Raw genomic sequence first — 15299 nt, forward strand, 5'->3', positions numbered from 1 at the left:
CCTAAACCAGAGCCAGAGCAATGCTATATCCGAGCTGCACCTGTGACCTACACCTCAGCTCATGGCATTGCCGGATCCTTAACCCACTGAATGAGGCCAGGGATCAAACCCACATCCTCATGAATATTAGTTGGGTTCATTACCTGCTGAGCCGCAATGAGAATTCCCCCCAAAGCAACAAATTATAACGTCATTTTGGATATGTAATTTTTAGTTAGCTATTTAATAAATCAGTTATATGATATATTCTCCAAAGAGATATTAACTCTCAAGAGTCTAAAAAATACTAATCTTTTGATAAAATTGCATAGTACCTCACACAGAGCAGACACAAAAGTTTATTTGTGAACAAACGAGTGAATGAACAAATTAAGGCAAAAACTCCACTCCTAGCCAATGGTCAAGGAACACAGACCTTTAGAGACAAAACTCCAAAAAGGAGAGAAGTAAATAGAAACTTTTTAATATTTCCAATTCCAGAAATACTGGCAAGATAACCCGAACTGAACTCCAAATCTCTCAGTTAAGCAGACACAGACACAAAACACAACTGCACACTTGCATTATTAATATCTTGTGGGTAAAAGCTATGGATGGGAGTTTAAATACTTCCTCCCAAACCTGCAGTAAAGAATTCTCTGGACACTTTTTCTATATATAGCCACAAAGATGACCTGTACAACAAAAGTAATAGGAAACATTTCGTTTATGTCATTAATTGGAGGAGGAAAAAAATAAAAAAATAGACAAAATAAACAGAAACCAAATAGTAAAACAGTAGCCTTAACCACAGCAATAATTAGATGCAATTGGTCTAAAACAAACCAATTAAAAGACAGATTGTCAGAATTAATTAAAAAAATAAGACCCAAGCAGGGAGGGGGGCTCTGCTGCTTTCACCACCTTGGACTGTGTGATCTTGGGCTGCTTGTTTAACATCTCTGAGCCAAGGTTAATAAATGAAATATTATTTGTGAAAGGTCAGGGTCTTGCAAGACCTTGAGGGGCTTTGGGTGGAACAAGACCCAAATACATGCCATCTACAAGAAACTGACTTTAAACACAGTAGTATAGGTCAATCAAAAGTAAAAACAGTAAAGAGTAAAATGCAACTCTATTCATAATCATCAAAAACTGGAAACACAAATGTTTTTCAAGGGTGAATGGATTAAATATGGCACATTCAAATTGACTACTGCTTCACAATAAAAAGAATTATTGATACACACAACATAGGTGACTCCTAAAGCACTGGGCTGAGTAAAAGAAGCCAGTGTCAAAAGATTACATTGTGTATGCCTCCATTTCAATAACATCCTGGAAAGGACAAAACTACAGCAATCAAGAAGAGGTCACTGATCTGGCATTGCTATAGCTATGGCATAGGTCAAAGCTGCAGCTTAGACTGAATCCCTAGCCTGGGAACTTTCATATGCTCCAGGTTTGGCCACTGGGGGAAAAAAAAAAAAGAACAGAGCATTGATTTTCAGCAGTTGAGGAAGAGGGGGCAGCATGAGGAACTTTAGGGGATGATGGAGCTGATGGAACCCTGATTTGGCAGTAGTTATACAAATCCATATATGTTAAAATTCATGGAACCATCCACCAAGTCAACTTTATGTTGATTTAAAAAAAAAATAAGTCAAATGAAGATTAAGTGGATGATCTCCATGCATCCTTCCAGACTATGATTTTATGAATGAGAAAAAGAGAGGAGAGTGAAAGACAGGCAGAATGCTAAATCCTACCGCCATAAAAGCCACTAGTCATAAGAACCTCCTGATTACTGCACAAAATAAAGCAAATTCAATCCTCAGAAATTCACTCCCAGAAGAGGCTAAGAAAACCAGACATTCAGATCCAAAATGTGTATATTTAAAAATGCCTATGAATGGCTCTACTTGTCCGTTTCCATATTTTACACTTTCAAGAAGGTGCCAATTTCTCCTGGCTAAGTGCCGATTGCCCTGCTTGGGGTTACTCAACTTACAAGCATTTCTTTATTTATACCTTATACTCTCACTTAACGATAAGGTCCCTTTGGCAATCACAGTAAAGGCTCTACAAAAGCAGTTGCTTTTGCAGGGTGCTGAACGGATCAGAGCTCCTCACCCGGAACTAGGGTCCCTGAGGGACGCGACACACCCTTCACTCGTTCCAGACATGAGGACGCTAGGTCTTCCTCATTAATCAGAAAGCGTCCCCCACCGCCAACGCGCCCCAAAAGAGGCGGCCGCTGGGGGCCGGGCTCTGGGGCACTTCTCCCTTCTCGGAACTGCGTGGCTGCCTGGGGTGCAGCTGACCAATTTGAGGACTGCCCCGGGGCGGAACGTGCGCCTTCGAAGGTTCTGCACGGACTCCTTGGGTAAGTCCCTTCTTCTCCCAGAGTAAGAAGAAAACTCTGGATGGGTGTCCTAAGGGAGCTTCCCACCGCCCTGAGTCTGAAACTTTCCGGGCCTCCCGCTCCAAAAGGCAGCCCGGCTCGCGCCTCAGAGCCCTCACCCCCGCAGTGCCTTGCTCATGGGGAGCCCTGAAAGGACTAAGGCACCGGCTGGAGCGCACAGCACGAAAGCCAGGAGGGACGCAAAAAAAAAAAAGTCAAATCCTGGTCTCTTCTCCCTCCACCTCGAGCAGGCCACTCGGCCGCATTCCGGCCTGCCACTCCCTGTGGTCACGCCAGCCTGTCGGCTTCCACCCGGGGGTAGTGGAGCGCGTCGGGCAGGGGCGCATGGGGGACAGGAGGGGGGCGGCACCCACCTTGAGTTGGGACTTGGAAACCTTGCCACTGTGGTCCAGGTCGAGTGCGGTGAAAGCGTGCCAGATGGCCTTGAGCAGCTCGTCCTTCAAAACCCCCATGGCCAAGATCCTGCAATCCCGGCTGCCGCAACTGCCCCGCCAGCCACTTAGTGCGTCTGACGCCCCTTGGCCTCTGCCGCCACCGCCCGCCGCGCAGTCACCTGACCGTGGCAGGCCTCGCCCCCGCCAGGCTCCGCCCTCTGGGCGCCCGCGGGGAATAGCGCTTCGCAGTGTGAGCTCGGGGTCCGGTGCTCTACCTATCCCTGAACCCTGGGAACGCCTGGCCTTCTTTCCCAGCCCGGACGGCAAACGCCACTATGCAACCCTTCAGGGTTCCCAAGACCAGATCGGGCCATTTTCGGAGCTTGCATGCTCCCCAACAAGAGCTCTTACCCCGAGGAAAAATATGAGTCGGGGTAAGCAGCTTCCTAGGCTTCAGCCGGCTTCCAGAAGTGACAAAGAGAGCCCTGGGCCCTCCCCGGATACGGAGTCACTGTCTGAGAAGACCAGACAAGAACCCCAGAAGCCCCCAGAGAAGGGCTCAAATGCAAGCACAGCCTCTAGTGGGAGGGGAGGGAGGAGGGGAAGCAGGGAAGGGCCTCGAGGGAAGTTGGTTCATTAGTTTCGCAAACATTTCATGATGCCTACTGTGTAGTGGACTCCGGTGACAAAGACAAGGTTTAAGGTGGGTTTAGAAGTCAGAGGGTCAGGCAACCTGTTCTTCGTAACCCTCAGCTGTTGAGGGTCTGTTGACAATTTAAGAAGGGTTTGACGTGGATAGTGCTGCTCTTTCCTGGTGTTTTTCTGTGCTTGCATAATAGCAGATCTGGAAGGACCCCAGGAAATCACTCCACCCATCTTACTAATCAGAATGGGTGAACCTTTTAAAAGAGCCTATCTATGCCTAGAAGAGCATCCTCCTCGTTTTAATGTTCACTTAAATACCTGTTAACAATGATCGCTTGAGCTCTTTAGGCTTCAAATTCTCCCTCCATGTATGAAATGAGCATGGTGCTTTAGATGTTCTGGAAGGTTTCTCCTAGGGCTCACATCCTAGGATAATAACTATTGCTGGCTGACTCCAGTCTGATTAAATCACCAGGCACAGTGCCTTGCATCTCCAATGCAAGACCAAATCTGGAAAAAATGGAGAGAAGAACAAATACGGAAAGTTTTCAAAACGGGCTGGTTCTCAGATGAATTTTGGTTTTGTTTTACTCTTTTATGTTCCTAAATGCACATATATGCACTATATTAAAAAGAAAAGAGCATCAAAAGGAAGAGTGATATGAAAAGAGCAGAAACGGAAGGAGCTGCTTCAGTGAGCTTGAGGCCAAGGGAACTTGATGGGGCAAAGAAAAAGGGTGACCCAGTTAAGGGGAAGGGGCAGATGCAAAGGGACATGGGTCTCTCACTGTGAGAGTCCTAGAGGCCCTTCCCACTTCACGATTTGTCAGGGCTTTTCTTGCTCTGCCAGAATCCAATTTCTATCATCGTTCTTCCCCAACACCAGCTCAAGTCTGCCAGTCAACAAAAACACATGATTTAACCTCTAATTTCTTCATGCCAGTTCAGCTTTTTCTGGGTAGTGACAAAAAAAGAAACCCTCCTAATTCTCAAGTTTCAGGTTAACCACTAGATGACACTCCTCCTTTTCTCTCAGTTTCTGGAAGGATCAAAAAGGTATTTCAAAGCTTTTTTTTTGGGGGGGGGGGAAGTGTCACATGACCAGTACATTGGGAACTTTCAAATTCCTGCTTCTTTCACAATGCCCATTCTCATAATCTGAGCAACTGTTAAAGCAAAATGATGGAAGGAAATGCTTTGAAACCTAACGGATTCTATCAATTATCTATTGCTGCATAACCAATTAACCCAAAATTTAGGAGCTGAAAAAAATAACATTATCTCATACTTTCTGTAGGTCCAGAATTTAAAAGCCTCTTAGCCATATGGTTCTGGCTTGAGAGCTCTTTAGAGGTTTCAATCCAGATATGGGTCTGTAGTCATCTGAAGGAGAGGCTGGTACTGTAGAAATCATTTGGAAAAGGCCTCCGCTCCTCCCTATATGAGTCTGCGCAAAGGCAACTTGGATGTTTTTATAACATGTCAGCTGGTTTTCCCAGAGCAAGTGGCCCAAGAAAGAGAAAAGGGAAAGCTACAATATCTTTTATGATCCTGCCTCAAAAGTCATTTATCATTATTTCTGCAATATTCTACTTATTACTCAGGTCAGCCCTATTTAAGGTAGGAGGGGAACTACAAAAGAGCAAGAATATCAGAAGGCAAGAATCACTAAGGGCCCATCTTGAAAGCTGGCTACCACACAGATGTAGGGCAGAATCCAAGCTCCAGCATTTGCTTACCTACGAGAAAATATGAGGCTTCGTTTCTTCCTCTGCAAAATAAGGATGCTAATATTTATCCTGCAAAACCGCTACGAGGCTTGAAAGAGGCAGTACTCTATATATGTGTCTCATATAGAGACACAGCATCATGGTACCTAGCAACTGCTGATAGTTGGTTCATACGGTGGTTTTGAGCTGTGTCAATTTAACTAAACTGAAATTCAGTTCCCCATATTTCCCTCCCCACTCTGCTTCCAGGATATGATTGGTCATAAGAGAAATTTGTGTAAGATTTGAAAAGAGTAAGTGAAGAAGCTGCTGTTGGGAGCTGAAGCTGCTGGATACCAGCTGTGGACTGTAAACTTATTACTGACCTGCTAGCACACTATTGGGGTAGAGCAGCAACTGGTCCCAGCTCCTCCAGCTCCCACTGCATCTCCTATTTCAGCTTCTCCTGCATCTCCTATTTCAGCTTTCCCAAGCCTCTGGGGCAAGGCACATTGGTAGTTCTGTGGAAAAGGCATCAACTTCTCCTGCAGACCACCCGCATCATCAACATGAGATATAACTATGGGTTGCATTTTGTCCCATAGGTTCCAGTTTGTCCTTGTGGATTCCAATTTATCCTCACTTTCCCCCAAGTCAACCCAAGTTGTCTTCCCGACTGCTAGACGTAATGACCTATCAGTTTCAGGCCTATTTCTGGATGCAGAGGCTAGAGCCTTCCATAGACTTTTCACCAGCTTTTCTTTGTATTTTATGGCTGCACCTGAAGCATATGGAAGTTCCCAGGCTAGGGGCCGAATCGGAGCTGAAGCTGCCTGCGTAAGCCACAGCCATGGCAACACCAGATCCAAGCTGTATCTGTGACCCACACTATAGCTTGCAGCAACGCTGCATCCTTAACCCTCTGAACAAGGCCAGAGATGGAACTGGCATCCTCATAGAGACAACATGGGGTCCTTAACCTGCTGAGCTACAACAGGAACTCCCACCAGCTTTCCTTTGTAATCCCTTGTTAGTGATTTTTCTGTTATCCTCTAGCCATCTCCTTCTAGACTTTTTCTTCCTAGCTTTTCCTGCAATTGTGTTGTATCTAATCCCTATGATAAATCCTGTATTCATTAGTGTTGTTGCTTCTCTGAGCAGCCCCTAACTGATATCGACATTTGTGAAGTTAGATACTGCTAAGAAAAAACATGTGCCACTGGCTTTGAACAAAGGGTAGCAGGAGCTAAAAGGATCTCAAGCAAAGGTTTTAAAGGACAGTGAGGGACTTGTTATGGGAGGCTGGTGCTTTGAGTTGAACTGTGTCTCCTCAAAATTCATATGTTCAAATCCTAATCCCTAGTACCTCAGAATGTGATCTTTTTATTTTTATTTTATTTTACTCATTAATTTATTTATTTTTTGCTTTTCAGGGCCGCACTCGCAGCATATGGAGGTTCCCAGGCTAGTAGGGGTCAAATCAGAGCTACAGCTGCCATCCTACGCCACAGCCACAGCAACGCCAGATCCCAGGCGCATCTGTGACCTATACCACGCAGCTCGCGGCAATGCCAGATCCTTAACCCACTGAGCGAGGCCAGGGATTGAACCCAAAACCTCATGGTTCCTAGTCAGATTCTTTTCTGCTATGCCATGATGGGAACTCCAGAATGTGATCTTATTTAGAGATGGAGTTTGTATAGAGGCAAGCCAGTTAAAATGAGGTCATTAGGGTGGGTCCTAATCCAATATGACTGATGTCCTTATAAAAAGAGAAAATTTGGATACAAGCAAACAGGGACAATGACATGAGAATATGAAGATAGAAATTAGGATGATGAGTCTACAAGCCAAGAAACACAAGAGAGAGTCAGCAAATCACCAGAAGCTAGAGGACAGGCATGGAAGAGAATCTTCCCCATAGCTCTTAGATGGGACCAACCCTTCTGGTAGCTTAATTTTGTATTTCTAGCCTCCAGAACCATGAGAAATACATTTCTATTGTTTAGTCCATCTAGTTTGTGGTATCTTATCATGGCATCCCTAGCAAACTAATAGAGTCGAACAAAAGGTTATAGATGGTAAAAAGTTTGGCAGGACTGTTGCCTGAGCTAATGTAGAAAAATAGAAAGCGTATCTATCTCATGAAAAGTAATAAGGATACTTAATGTAGATATAGCTAAGGATATTTCCTTTTTTTTTTTTTTTTTGGTCTTTTTGAAGGCCACACCTAGGAGGTTCCCGGGCTAGGGGTCTAATTGGAGCTGTTGCTGCCAGCCTATGCCAGATCCAAGCCATGTCTATGACCTACACCACAGCTCATGGCAACACCAGATCCTTAATCCACTGAGGGAAGCCAGGGCTTCCTAGTCATTCCTAGTCGGATTCGTTTCCACTGCACCATGACAGGAACTCCGCTAAGGATATCTCCAATCATAATGTTGAAATTGCCAACTGGCTTATTCAATTTGTCCAAGACAAAAATACAAGAATGGAGTTGAACTAAAGATAGAATTGTTCAGTTTTCAAGTAAAATTTAGAAGGACTGTAAAGGAGCCAAGATATGCTCAAAAATAAAAATAAATTAAAAAAAATAAAACTGTTCAAAAATAAAACTGTTTTGGAGTTCCCACTGTGGCACAGTGGGTTAAGAATCCGACTACAGTGGCTCAGATCACTGTGGAGGTGCAGGTTTGATCCCCAGCCTGGTGTAAATGTGTTGAAGGATCTGGTCTTGCAACAGCTGTGGCAGTTGTGGCTCACACTCAGTCCCTGGACTGGGAACTTTCATATGACATGGGTGCAGCCATAAAACTAAACAAATAAAGTAAAATTAAATGTTTAAAAAAATTTGTTTTTAGTTCCCAGTCTCTCCTGATAAAAGATCCTCAAAGCAGGAAATAGCCTAAAAGCAAAGATTAAATCCAGTAACTTCAAGTAAGTGTGGGTAAAAATCATCTCGGGATTTTTTTTTCAGCTTTGGAAACAGATACAAGACTGAAAGGTATGCTTCATAGACACTCCCAATTAGACAAAAAAAGCTTTAATACTTTTAAGAGCATTATCTTAGAGTGTCTTGATTCCCAAAGAAGAGAGGAGGTTGGCTTTAAAAGACTTTAAGATGTGGCCCAATGCAATTACTAGAAACCCACAATGTTGTTAAGAAAATTGTGTTGGTAAAAACACTATCAACTTGGACTGAAAAGAACAGAAATAGTGCAAAATGAAAAGAGGCCTCATGAGTCCCAGATTTATATGCGTGGGAAGCTGGCTGAGAGAGCAATTTGTTTGCAAACACAAGCTATTTCTATTTTTCTATATAAAAGGAAAAATGACTAAGTGCAGAGCCAAAAGCCCAGAGGGAAGAGCCAAGAATCACAGAGAAACATTTATGTGAAGCAGGACTAGGTCTTAATCAAGGAACTAAAACATGTGCCTGGATGGATTTCAGAATTGCTATGGATCAGTGACTGCTACATGCCTCTTCCCTCCATTTTTTTGAATGGGACTGTTTGTGGTAGTTATTCTGTCCCTATATTACTATCACATGTTGGTCAGTATGCAAAAAGAGTTAACAGAGCAGACCTGACTGTTTAACATAAGAAAAATCTGCTTATAATGTTTGCCTTTGGCTTGTAACTGGGAACATAGATTTCGGGAAGGTTCCTACCATTAATTGAATAAAGTGACTATCTATGCCTAAATTGTTTATACAAACAATAGGGTTTATGCTGAAATCTGTCTTCCTTCTGGGTACAATTTAGGTACAGGACAGACAGAGGCTGCCTACTTGACTAACTCTCAATAAATCCTGGGCCTTGGGTCTCTAATGAATTTCCCTGGTTGGCAACATTCCACAAGCATCTTTACAATGCCTTTCTGGGGAAATGAAGGACATCTTGTGTGACTCCACCAGAAGAGAACTCTGAAAGTTGTCTCTGGTTTAATCTGGACATTTCCCCATCTGCTTTTTCCCTTTCTGTATTCTTCTGTTGTAATAAATCTTAGCCATGAGTATGACTATATGCGGAGTCCCATGAGTCCTCCTAGTGAATTATCAAAACTGGGGGTGGTCTTGGGAAATCCCCAACACAGGAAGTGATGGGACAAATAACTTTTCTCTCAAATTCACAGTTCTTCAGAGGCAGAAGAGTTGCAGTCACCCTGATTTTTATGATATCCTGGACTTCAAACCAATTCCATCAAAGATACATGAGTTGTGGTGGCTGGGCTGAGGTGAAGATTCTGGTGGATGGTCTCCAAGATGATTGCCATTAACTCCATCCCTCCCTATAGATGCATATGCTCCTCATAGCAAGAGGTAAAGTCTAATTCCCCTCTACTTGGATATGGGCTGGACTTAGTGACTTGTTTGACCTATAGAACATGGTAGAAGTGACAGCCTGGGACTTCTGAGATCAGAAGTTAATACAGTTAACAATACTGTACTGTATACTTGACATTTGCTTAGAGGCTTAGATCTTAAATGTTCTCACCACCAAAAAGAAAAAAGAAAAATAAAGTATTTGAGGTGATGGATATATTAATTAATTTGACTGTGGAAATTATTTCACAATATATACATATATCAAAACATCCAGTCATACGCCTTAAATATATGCTCTTTTCATTTGTCAATTATACCTCAATAAAGATGGAAGAAAAATCAGCAATGTAAACAAAACAAAAAACCTTCATTCTTCACTATCTTCTTTCCTCCTCCATGCCTTCCTTTCTTTCCTTCTACAAATAAGTATCTTGAGCATCTTCTCTGTATCAGGTATTGTGCCAGGCACTGGGAATCCAACAGTGAACATGCAGGCTGATCCCTCTCTTCATGGACTCTGAGTTGGCTGGAGGTCCTGTCCTTTCTGCTGATGAGCTCAGGAGGCCATGCCACATGGATGCTGCTGAGGACCATTCCAGAAGTGGGCAACAGTATCCTCAGAGTAGCTGCCTGCTCCTTCTCAAATTTCCAGTCTTTCTCCATCTCTCCCTTCCTCTAACCTTTGAAATATTAGTAGAATCATCCAAAGATTTTACTTCCAAGAATTCAAAGGATTGAGACTGTGGAGTCAGCTTACTGTCTTTATAATGTCTGATTGATGCACCATCTTGTAACACATTATCAGACCCCCTTTTTACGTGATTATTATGTGATCATCAGGTTGATCATTTTTTCCTGTACTTAGGACAATTTTTGCTTTTTACATAGTTCTTTGGCTTATTTCTGTTTCCTGTATATATTCTTCCCTCATTATACTGAGAGAAATAGATACTTATACTTTATGCTCTTGGGGAAGGGGAAATTCCTCCCTTTGCCCCTCTTGAATTCCTGTGGGACTAATGATAAAATTGACACAAAACAGGTTAACAGGCAAAAAAGAAATAAATTTTAAATCATATACATGGAGGTCCCATAGGAATGGGATCTAAGAAGTGGCCAAAGCAGGCAACTTTTATACATTTTAGATGAAACCAAATAAATTTGAGAGCAATTGACAGGTCAAAGAAACTTAGGTTTGGGATGCTCAGTTAGTGAAGAATCTAATTGGTCTTGGAGTAGTCAATTAAAGAAGTAACTAGGTTTGTTTATATAACCTTCCTGGTCTGAATGCTTCACCGCTGGTAATAAGGGTGTCCTTCTACCTCCAGAGGCAGCAAGTGTACCTGTCACATAGGAGATTTAGTTTCTCCTTTAGGGGGACAAAGGGGAGGATCAGAGTGTCCCTCTTTACATTGGCTCATCCTTAAGTAACTTTACTTCAAAATCTCTACATGCCCTTGAGGCACATTTTGGGGTAGCTTGCCCTGAACCCCAGAAATGCACAAAATATACTTACTACAAGAAACAAAGCAGCCAAAAATATTAAAACTTACTTTGAAAATTTAAAAGAATTAATTTTTTTATATATTTAGCCTCCTTTTGTGTTATAATTACCTTTTTATGTAGTTTTTAAAAATGTTTCACTTTGACTCATGGACTTTACAAATGTTATAATTAACTGTTATTACTGGAGTTCCTGTCATGGCTCAGCGGTTAATGAACCTGACTGGCATCCATGAGGACTCGGGTGCGATCCCTGGCCTTGCTCAGTGGGTTAAGGATCCGGTGTTGCCATGAGCTGTGGTGTAGGTCGCAGACACGGCTTGGATCTGGCGTTGCTGTGGCTGTGGCATAGGCTGGTGGCTACAGCTCCAACTGGACCTCTAGCCTGGTAACCTCCACATGCCCCAGGTGTGGCCCTAAAAGACCAAAAAAACAACAAACAAACAAACCTGTTATTATTATTATTATTCTGCTTTTTTGTCTCACCCTTGGCATATGGAAGTTCCCAGATAAGAGATCAAATCTGAGCTTCAGCTGTGACCTATGCCATAGCTGTGGCAACACCAAATCCTTCGCCTACTGCACCAGGCTGGAATAACACCCTCACCTCAGCAGTGACCTGAGCCACCACTCAACCCTGAACTGAAGCAGGAACTCCTCTTATACTTTTTTGATGTTCAAAAGAATCACAAGATGGCCAGTGAGAATCCTGTTTATATTGGCTTCATTGTCCAATCAGCATTATTTCAAATATTTTTGGAGGCATCCCTTTCTTGGATGTTACAAGCCTCTCCTCATTTTTTGCTGCTCCAATACTTGAAATTGGTACACTTTATTGGGTTTTTTTTGGGGGGGGGGAGGTTCTTTTTTTTTTTTTTAGGGCTGAACCCTCTGCATATGGAAATTCCTGGGCTGCGGTCAAATCAGAGCTGCAGCTGCCAGCATATACCACAGCCATAGCAAGGCTAGATCTGAGCCATGTCTGACCTACACCACAGCTCAGGACAAAGCCGGATCCTTAACCCACTGAGCGAGGCCTCGTCTTCATGGATACTAGTCAGGTTCTTAACCCAAGAGCCACAATGGGAATTCCTGGAATTGGTTATACTTTAAAAAGACTTTTTTTTTTTTTTAAAGGAGCTTAGTAGAATCCAAAATCTAGATGTTGGGTGTACAAATCAATTAGGTAGTAAACGAAGTTGTTTCCACAAGTGACAAACCTGAAGAATATTTTTCTAAGTCCCCATCAGTTTTCTTTCTAAGTCCCCATTAAATCCTTCCTTTTTTACCCAACTCTAAATTATTCTAATGTAAAAACATAGTTATTTAATATGCCATATACTTACATTTTTTTAATGTAGTAATTTTTTTTCTTTTTTGTCTTTTTGCCTTTTCTAGGGCTGCACCTATGGCATGTGGAGGTTCAGTTGGAGCTATAGCCACCAGACTACACCACAGCCACAGCAGCACCAGATCCGATCCAAGTCTGCGACCTACACCACAGCTCAAGGCAACGTTGGATCCTTAACCTACTGAGAGAAGCCAGGGATCAAACCTGCGACCTCATGGTTCCTATTCGGATTCGTTAAACACTGAGCCATGACAGGAACTCCATAATGCAATAATCTTTCATTAATTAAGTATAAAGACTTTTCCAATCACGTCACCTACAGATCATTTTATCCACTGCTCTATTTGGCTGCCAGTCTCTTGTCTCTCTCCTCAGCAATGGTAAGGCGGATACCCTTTCACGGGGAAGAGAGATCCATGGTTTGTTGCCTTTGCCGATAACGAAAATGTTGGAGAGCTGGGTGGTGAAGCTGTTGCCATTGGCATCTTTCACATGGACTACATCGAAAGAACCAGGATGTCTCTCCCTGTTGGTGATCTCACCAATTCTTCCCAGGTTAGCACCTCCAGTCACCATGCACATGGTACCAGTATCAAATTTGATGAAATCAGTCATCTTGCCAGTCTCCAAATCAATTTGAATGGTGTCATTCACCTTGATGAGGGGATCAGGGTAAGGATGGTATGGGTGACCAGGTGAGGGATTCCTTTTGTGCCCACAAACATCCTTCTCACTTTGCATTAACTTGTACTTGGCCTCCTCAGGTGTAATACGATGAATGGCAAAACGACCCTTGGTGTCACAGATCAGATGGAAATTCTCTCCAGTCTTCTCAATGCTGATGATATCCCTAAAACCAGCAGGGTAGGTTATATCAGTGTGGACCTTGCGTTTATCTTAATGAAACGCTGCATGCAGATCTTCTTTACTTCATTTCCTGTTAGGGCATACTTAAGTCTGTTCCTTAGGAAAATAATGAGGGGGAGACATTCCCTCAGCTTGTGGGGACCGATAGATGGATGGGGAGCAAACACACCAGTCAGTTTATCCAGCATCCAATGCTTTGGAGCTGCTACTAGCTCCAGATGCTTCTTGGGACAAGATGTTTCTTGGAACCACGAGCTATGGTTGCGCTAGGCACAAAAAGAGCTACTTCCTTAATTTTTTACCCCCTCACCAAATCTATGATTATAACCTCTTCTCTTTTATAATCTTTATTTGAATCATCTATCACCATTCAGAAGTCTCTTCACTGATGCAAATTTGTTTGCATTCTTTTTTTGGCCCAAAATAAATTTATTGCTCAACTGTAAAAATATTTTCTTTCTCTTTTGTTTCTTTTTACGGCCTCACCTGCGGCATATGGAAGTTCCTGGGCTAGGGGTTGAATTGGCGCTGCAGCTGAAGCCTATGCCACAGCCATAGCCACAGCCAAGATGCATCTGTGACCTATACCGGAACTTGTGGCAACTCCGGATCCTTAACCCACTGAGTGAGGCCAGGGATGGAACCTGCATCCTCATGGAGACAATGTCGAGACTCCAGGAAAGCTTTTTTATCCGTTAATATCTATAGCTTGGCTATTTATAAATGACCTGTGTTTTGCTTCAATTTTAACTTTTGGGGGGAAGATTCTAAGTATAAATATGAGACAAATGAATAGTTTAGTGTAATAAGCAAATAAAACTTGGTAACAAAATTTCCTGGTGGCTCAGGGGGTTAAGAACCTGGCCTTGTCACTGCAGCAGCTCAGATTGCTGCTGTGGCGCTGGTCTGATCCCTGGCCCGGGAACTTCCGCATGCCGTGAGCAAGGCCAACAACAATAACAAAAACTGGGTAACAAAGCAAATCTGATATATGAGTTGTTATTGTGATAGTAAGATAATTAAGCACATATGGAGACGTTTTCATAAACAGTTTTAATTATATACCTGAAGATAGTATGTCAATGGTTTGTTGGTAGGAGAGATGAGGAAAGACTGGAAATGTGAGAAGGAGCAAGAAGCTACTCTAAGAACCCACTGAACAGTTCTGGAGTGGTCCTCAGCAGCGCCCACATGGCATGACCTCCTTAAGTCATCAGGAGGAAGGGCAACCTCCACCCAACTCAGAGTCCATGAGGGGAAGAGCCCACTTGCATGATCATTATTAGATTCTCAGTGCCTGACACAATACTTGATTCAGAGAAGATGCTCAACACTTGTTTGCAGAAGAAGAAAGGAAGAAGGAAAGGAAGGAATGGAGGAAGAAAGGAAGGGAGCAAATCCTTAATATATAAGGCACGTTTATATATCCAATCATTCCAAAGGCAGTACAACCAATCATATAATACAAGCATACCTCAGAGATACTGTGGGTTGGGTTCCAGATCACCACAATAAGGAATATATTGCAATAAATATGGCAGCAAAGCGAGTCGCATGAATGTTTTGGTTTCCCAGTGCATAGAAAAGTGATGTAGACACTATACTGTAGTCTATTAAGTGTGCAACATTCTTACGTCTAAAAAACATACTTGCATTGACTGCAAAATTCTTTATCGCTAAGAAATGCTAACCATCCCTTGAGACTTCGGTGAGGCATAATCTTTCTTCAATGGTGATATCAAAGATCACTGTTCACAGATCATCATGCAAATATAATAATAATGAAAAAATTTGAAATGTGACACAGAGACATGAAGTAAGCAAATGCTGCGGGGAAAATGGTGCCGATAGACTCGCTCAACACAAGGTTGCCACAGACCTTGAACTTGTAAAAAGTGCAATATCAGTGAAGCGCAGACAAAGCAAAGTACAATAAGATGAGGTATATCTGTACTAAGCACAACTTTAAAATACATAATTTCAGGAAATCCACTGTAAAATGTATAGGCATGACAAGTGCCACTGATGGAGAGAATACGTTTAATGATTAAAAGTGTCTCAGTCTCCACATAGCGTATCATTCCATTTGTATGAAACATCCAGAACAGGCAAATCCTTA

The 15299-nt window shown here is 42.7% G+C and overlaps 2 protein-coding genes and 2 long non-coding RNA genes across 7 annotated transcripts in view; 2 read left to right on the plus strand and 2 right to left on the minus strand.

The window, feature by feature from the left end:
• Window positions 1–3309, minus strand: part of SWAP70 (SWAP switching B-cell complex subunit 70) — an 84143-nt gene extending 80834 nt beyond the window's left edge. Inside the window, exon 1 of the mRNA XM_003122981.6 lies at window positions 2758–3309. Within this exon, the coding sequence (XP_003123029.2) occupies window positions 2758–2856 (99 nt within the window). The 5' untranslated portion in view covers window positions 2857–3309. The remainder of the gene's footprint in view (window positions 1–2757) is intronic.
• Window positions 1299–12788, plus strand: LOC106509419. 3 transcript variants are annotated; one of them, XR_002341577.1, is made up of 3 exons: window positions 1299–2365; window positions 9267–9453; window positions 12689–12788. It is a non-coding gene; the product is annotated as an uncharacterized LOC106509419 (long non-coding RNA). The 3 variants fall into 3 exon arrangements; XR_002341578.1 differs by lacking the exon at window positions 12689–12788 and adding an exon at window positions 12361–12419; XR_001306963.2 differs by lacking the exon at window positions 12689–12788 and adding an exon at window positions 9913–11223.
• The window catches only part of LOC106509418 (40S ribosomal protein S4, X isoform-like), a 43425-nt gene continuing 40160 nt past the window's right edge, over window positions 12035–15299 (minus strand). For both annotated transcript variants that reach the window (XM_021083337.1, XM_013994574.2), the window contains exon 3: window positions 12035–13163. In XM_021083337.1, coding sequence (XP_020938996.1) covers window positions 12626–13163 — 538 coding nt within the window. In that variant the 3' untranslated portion in view covers window positions 12035–12625. The remainder of the gene's footprint in view (window positions 13164–15299) is intronic.
• LOC110259303 lies at window positions 13086–15248 on the plus strand. Its single transcript, XR_002341579.1, has 2 exons — window positions 13086–13177; window positions 14278–15248. It is a non-coding gene; the product is annotated as an uncharacterized LOC110259303 (long non-coding RNA).

This window comes from Sus scrofa, chromosome 2 (assembly GCF_000003025.6).
Source record: "Sus scrofa isolate TJ Tabasco breed Duroc chromosome 2, Sscrofa11.1, whole genome shotgun sequence".
Taxonomy (NCBI): domain Eukaryota; kingdom Metazoa; phylum Chordata; class Mammalia; order Artiodactyla; family Suidae; genus Sus; species Sus scrofa.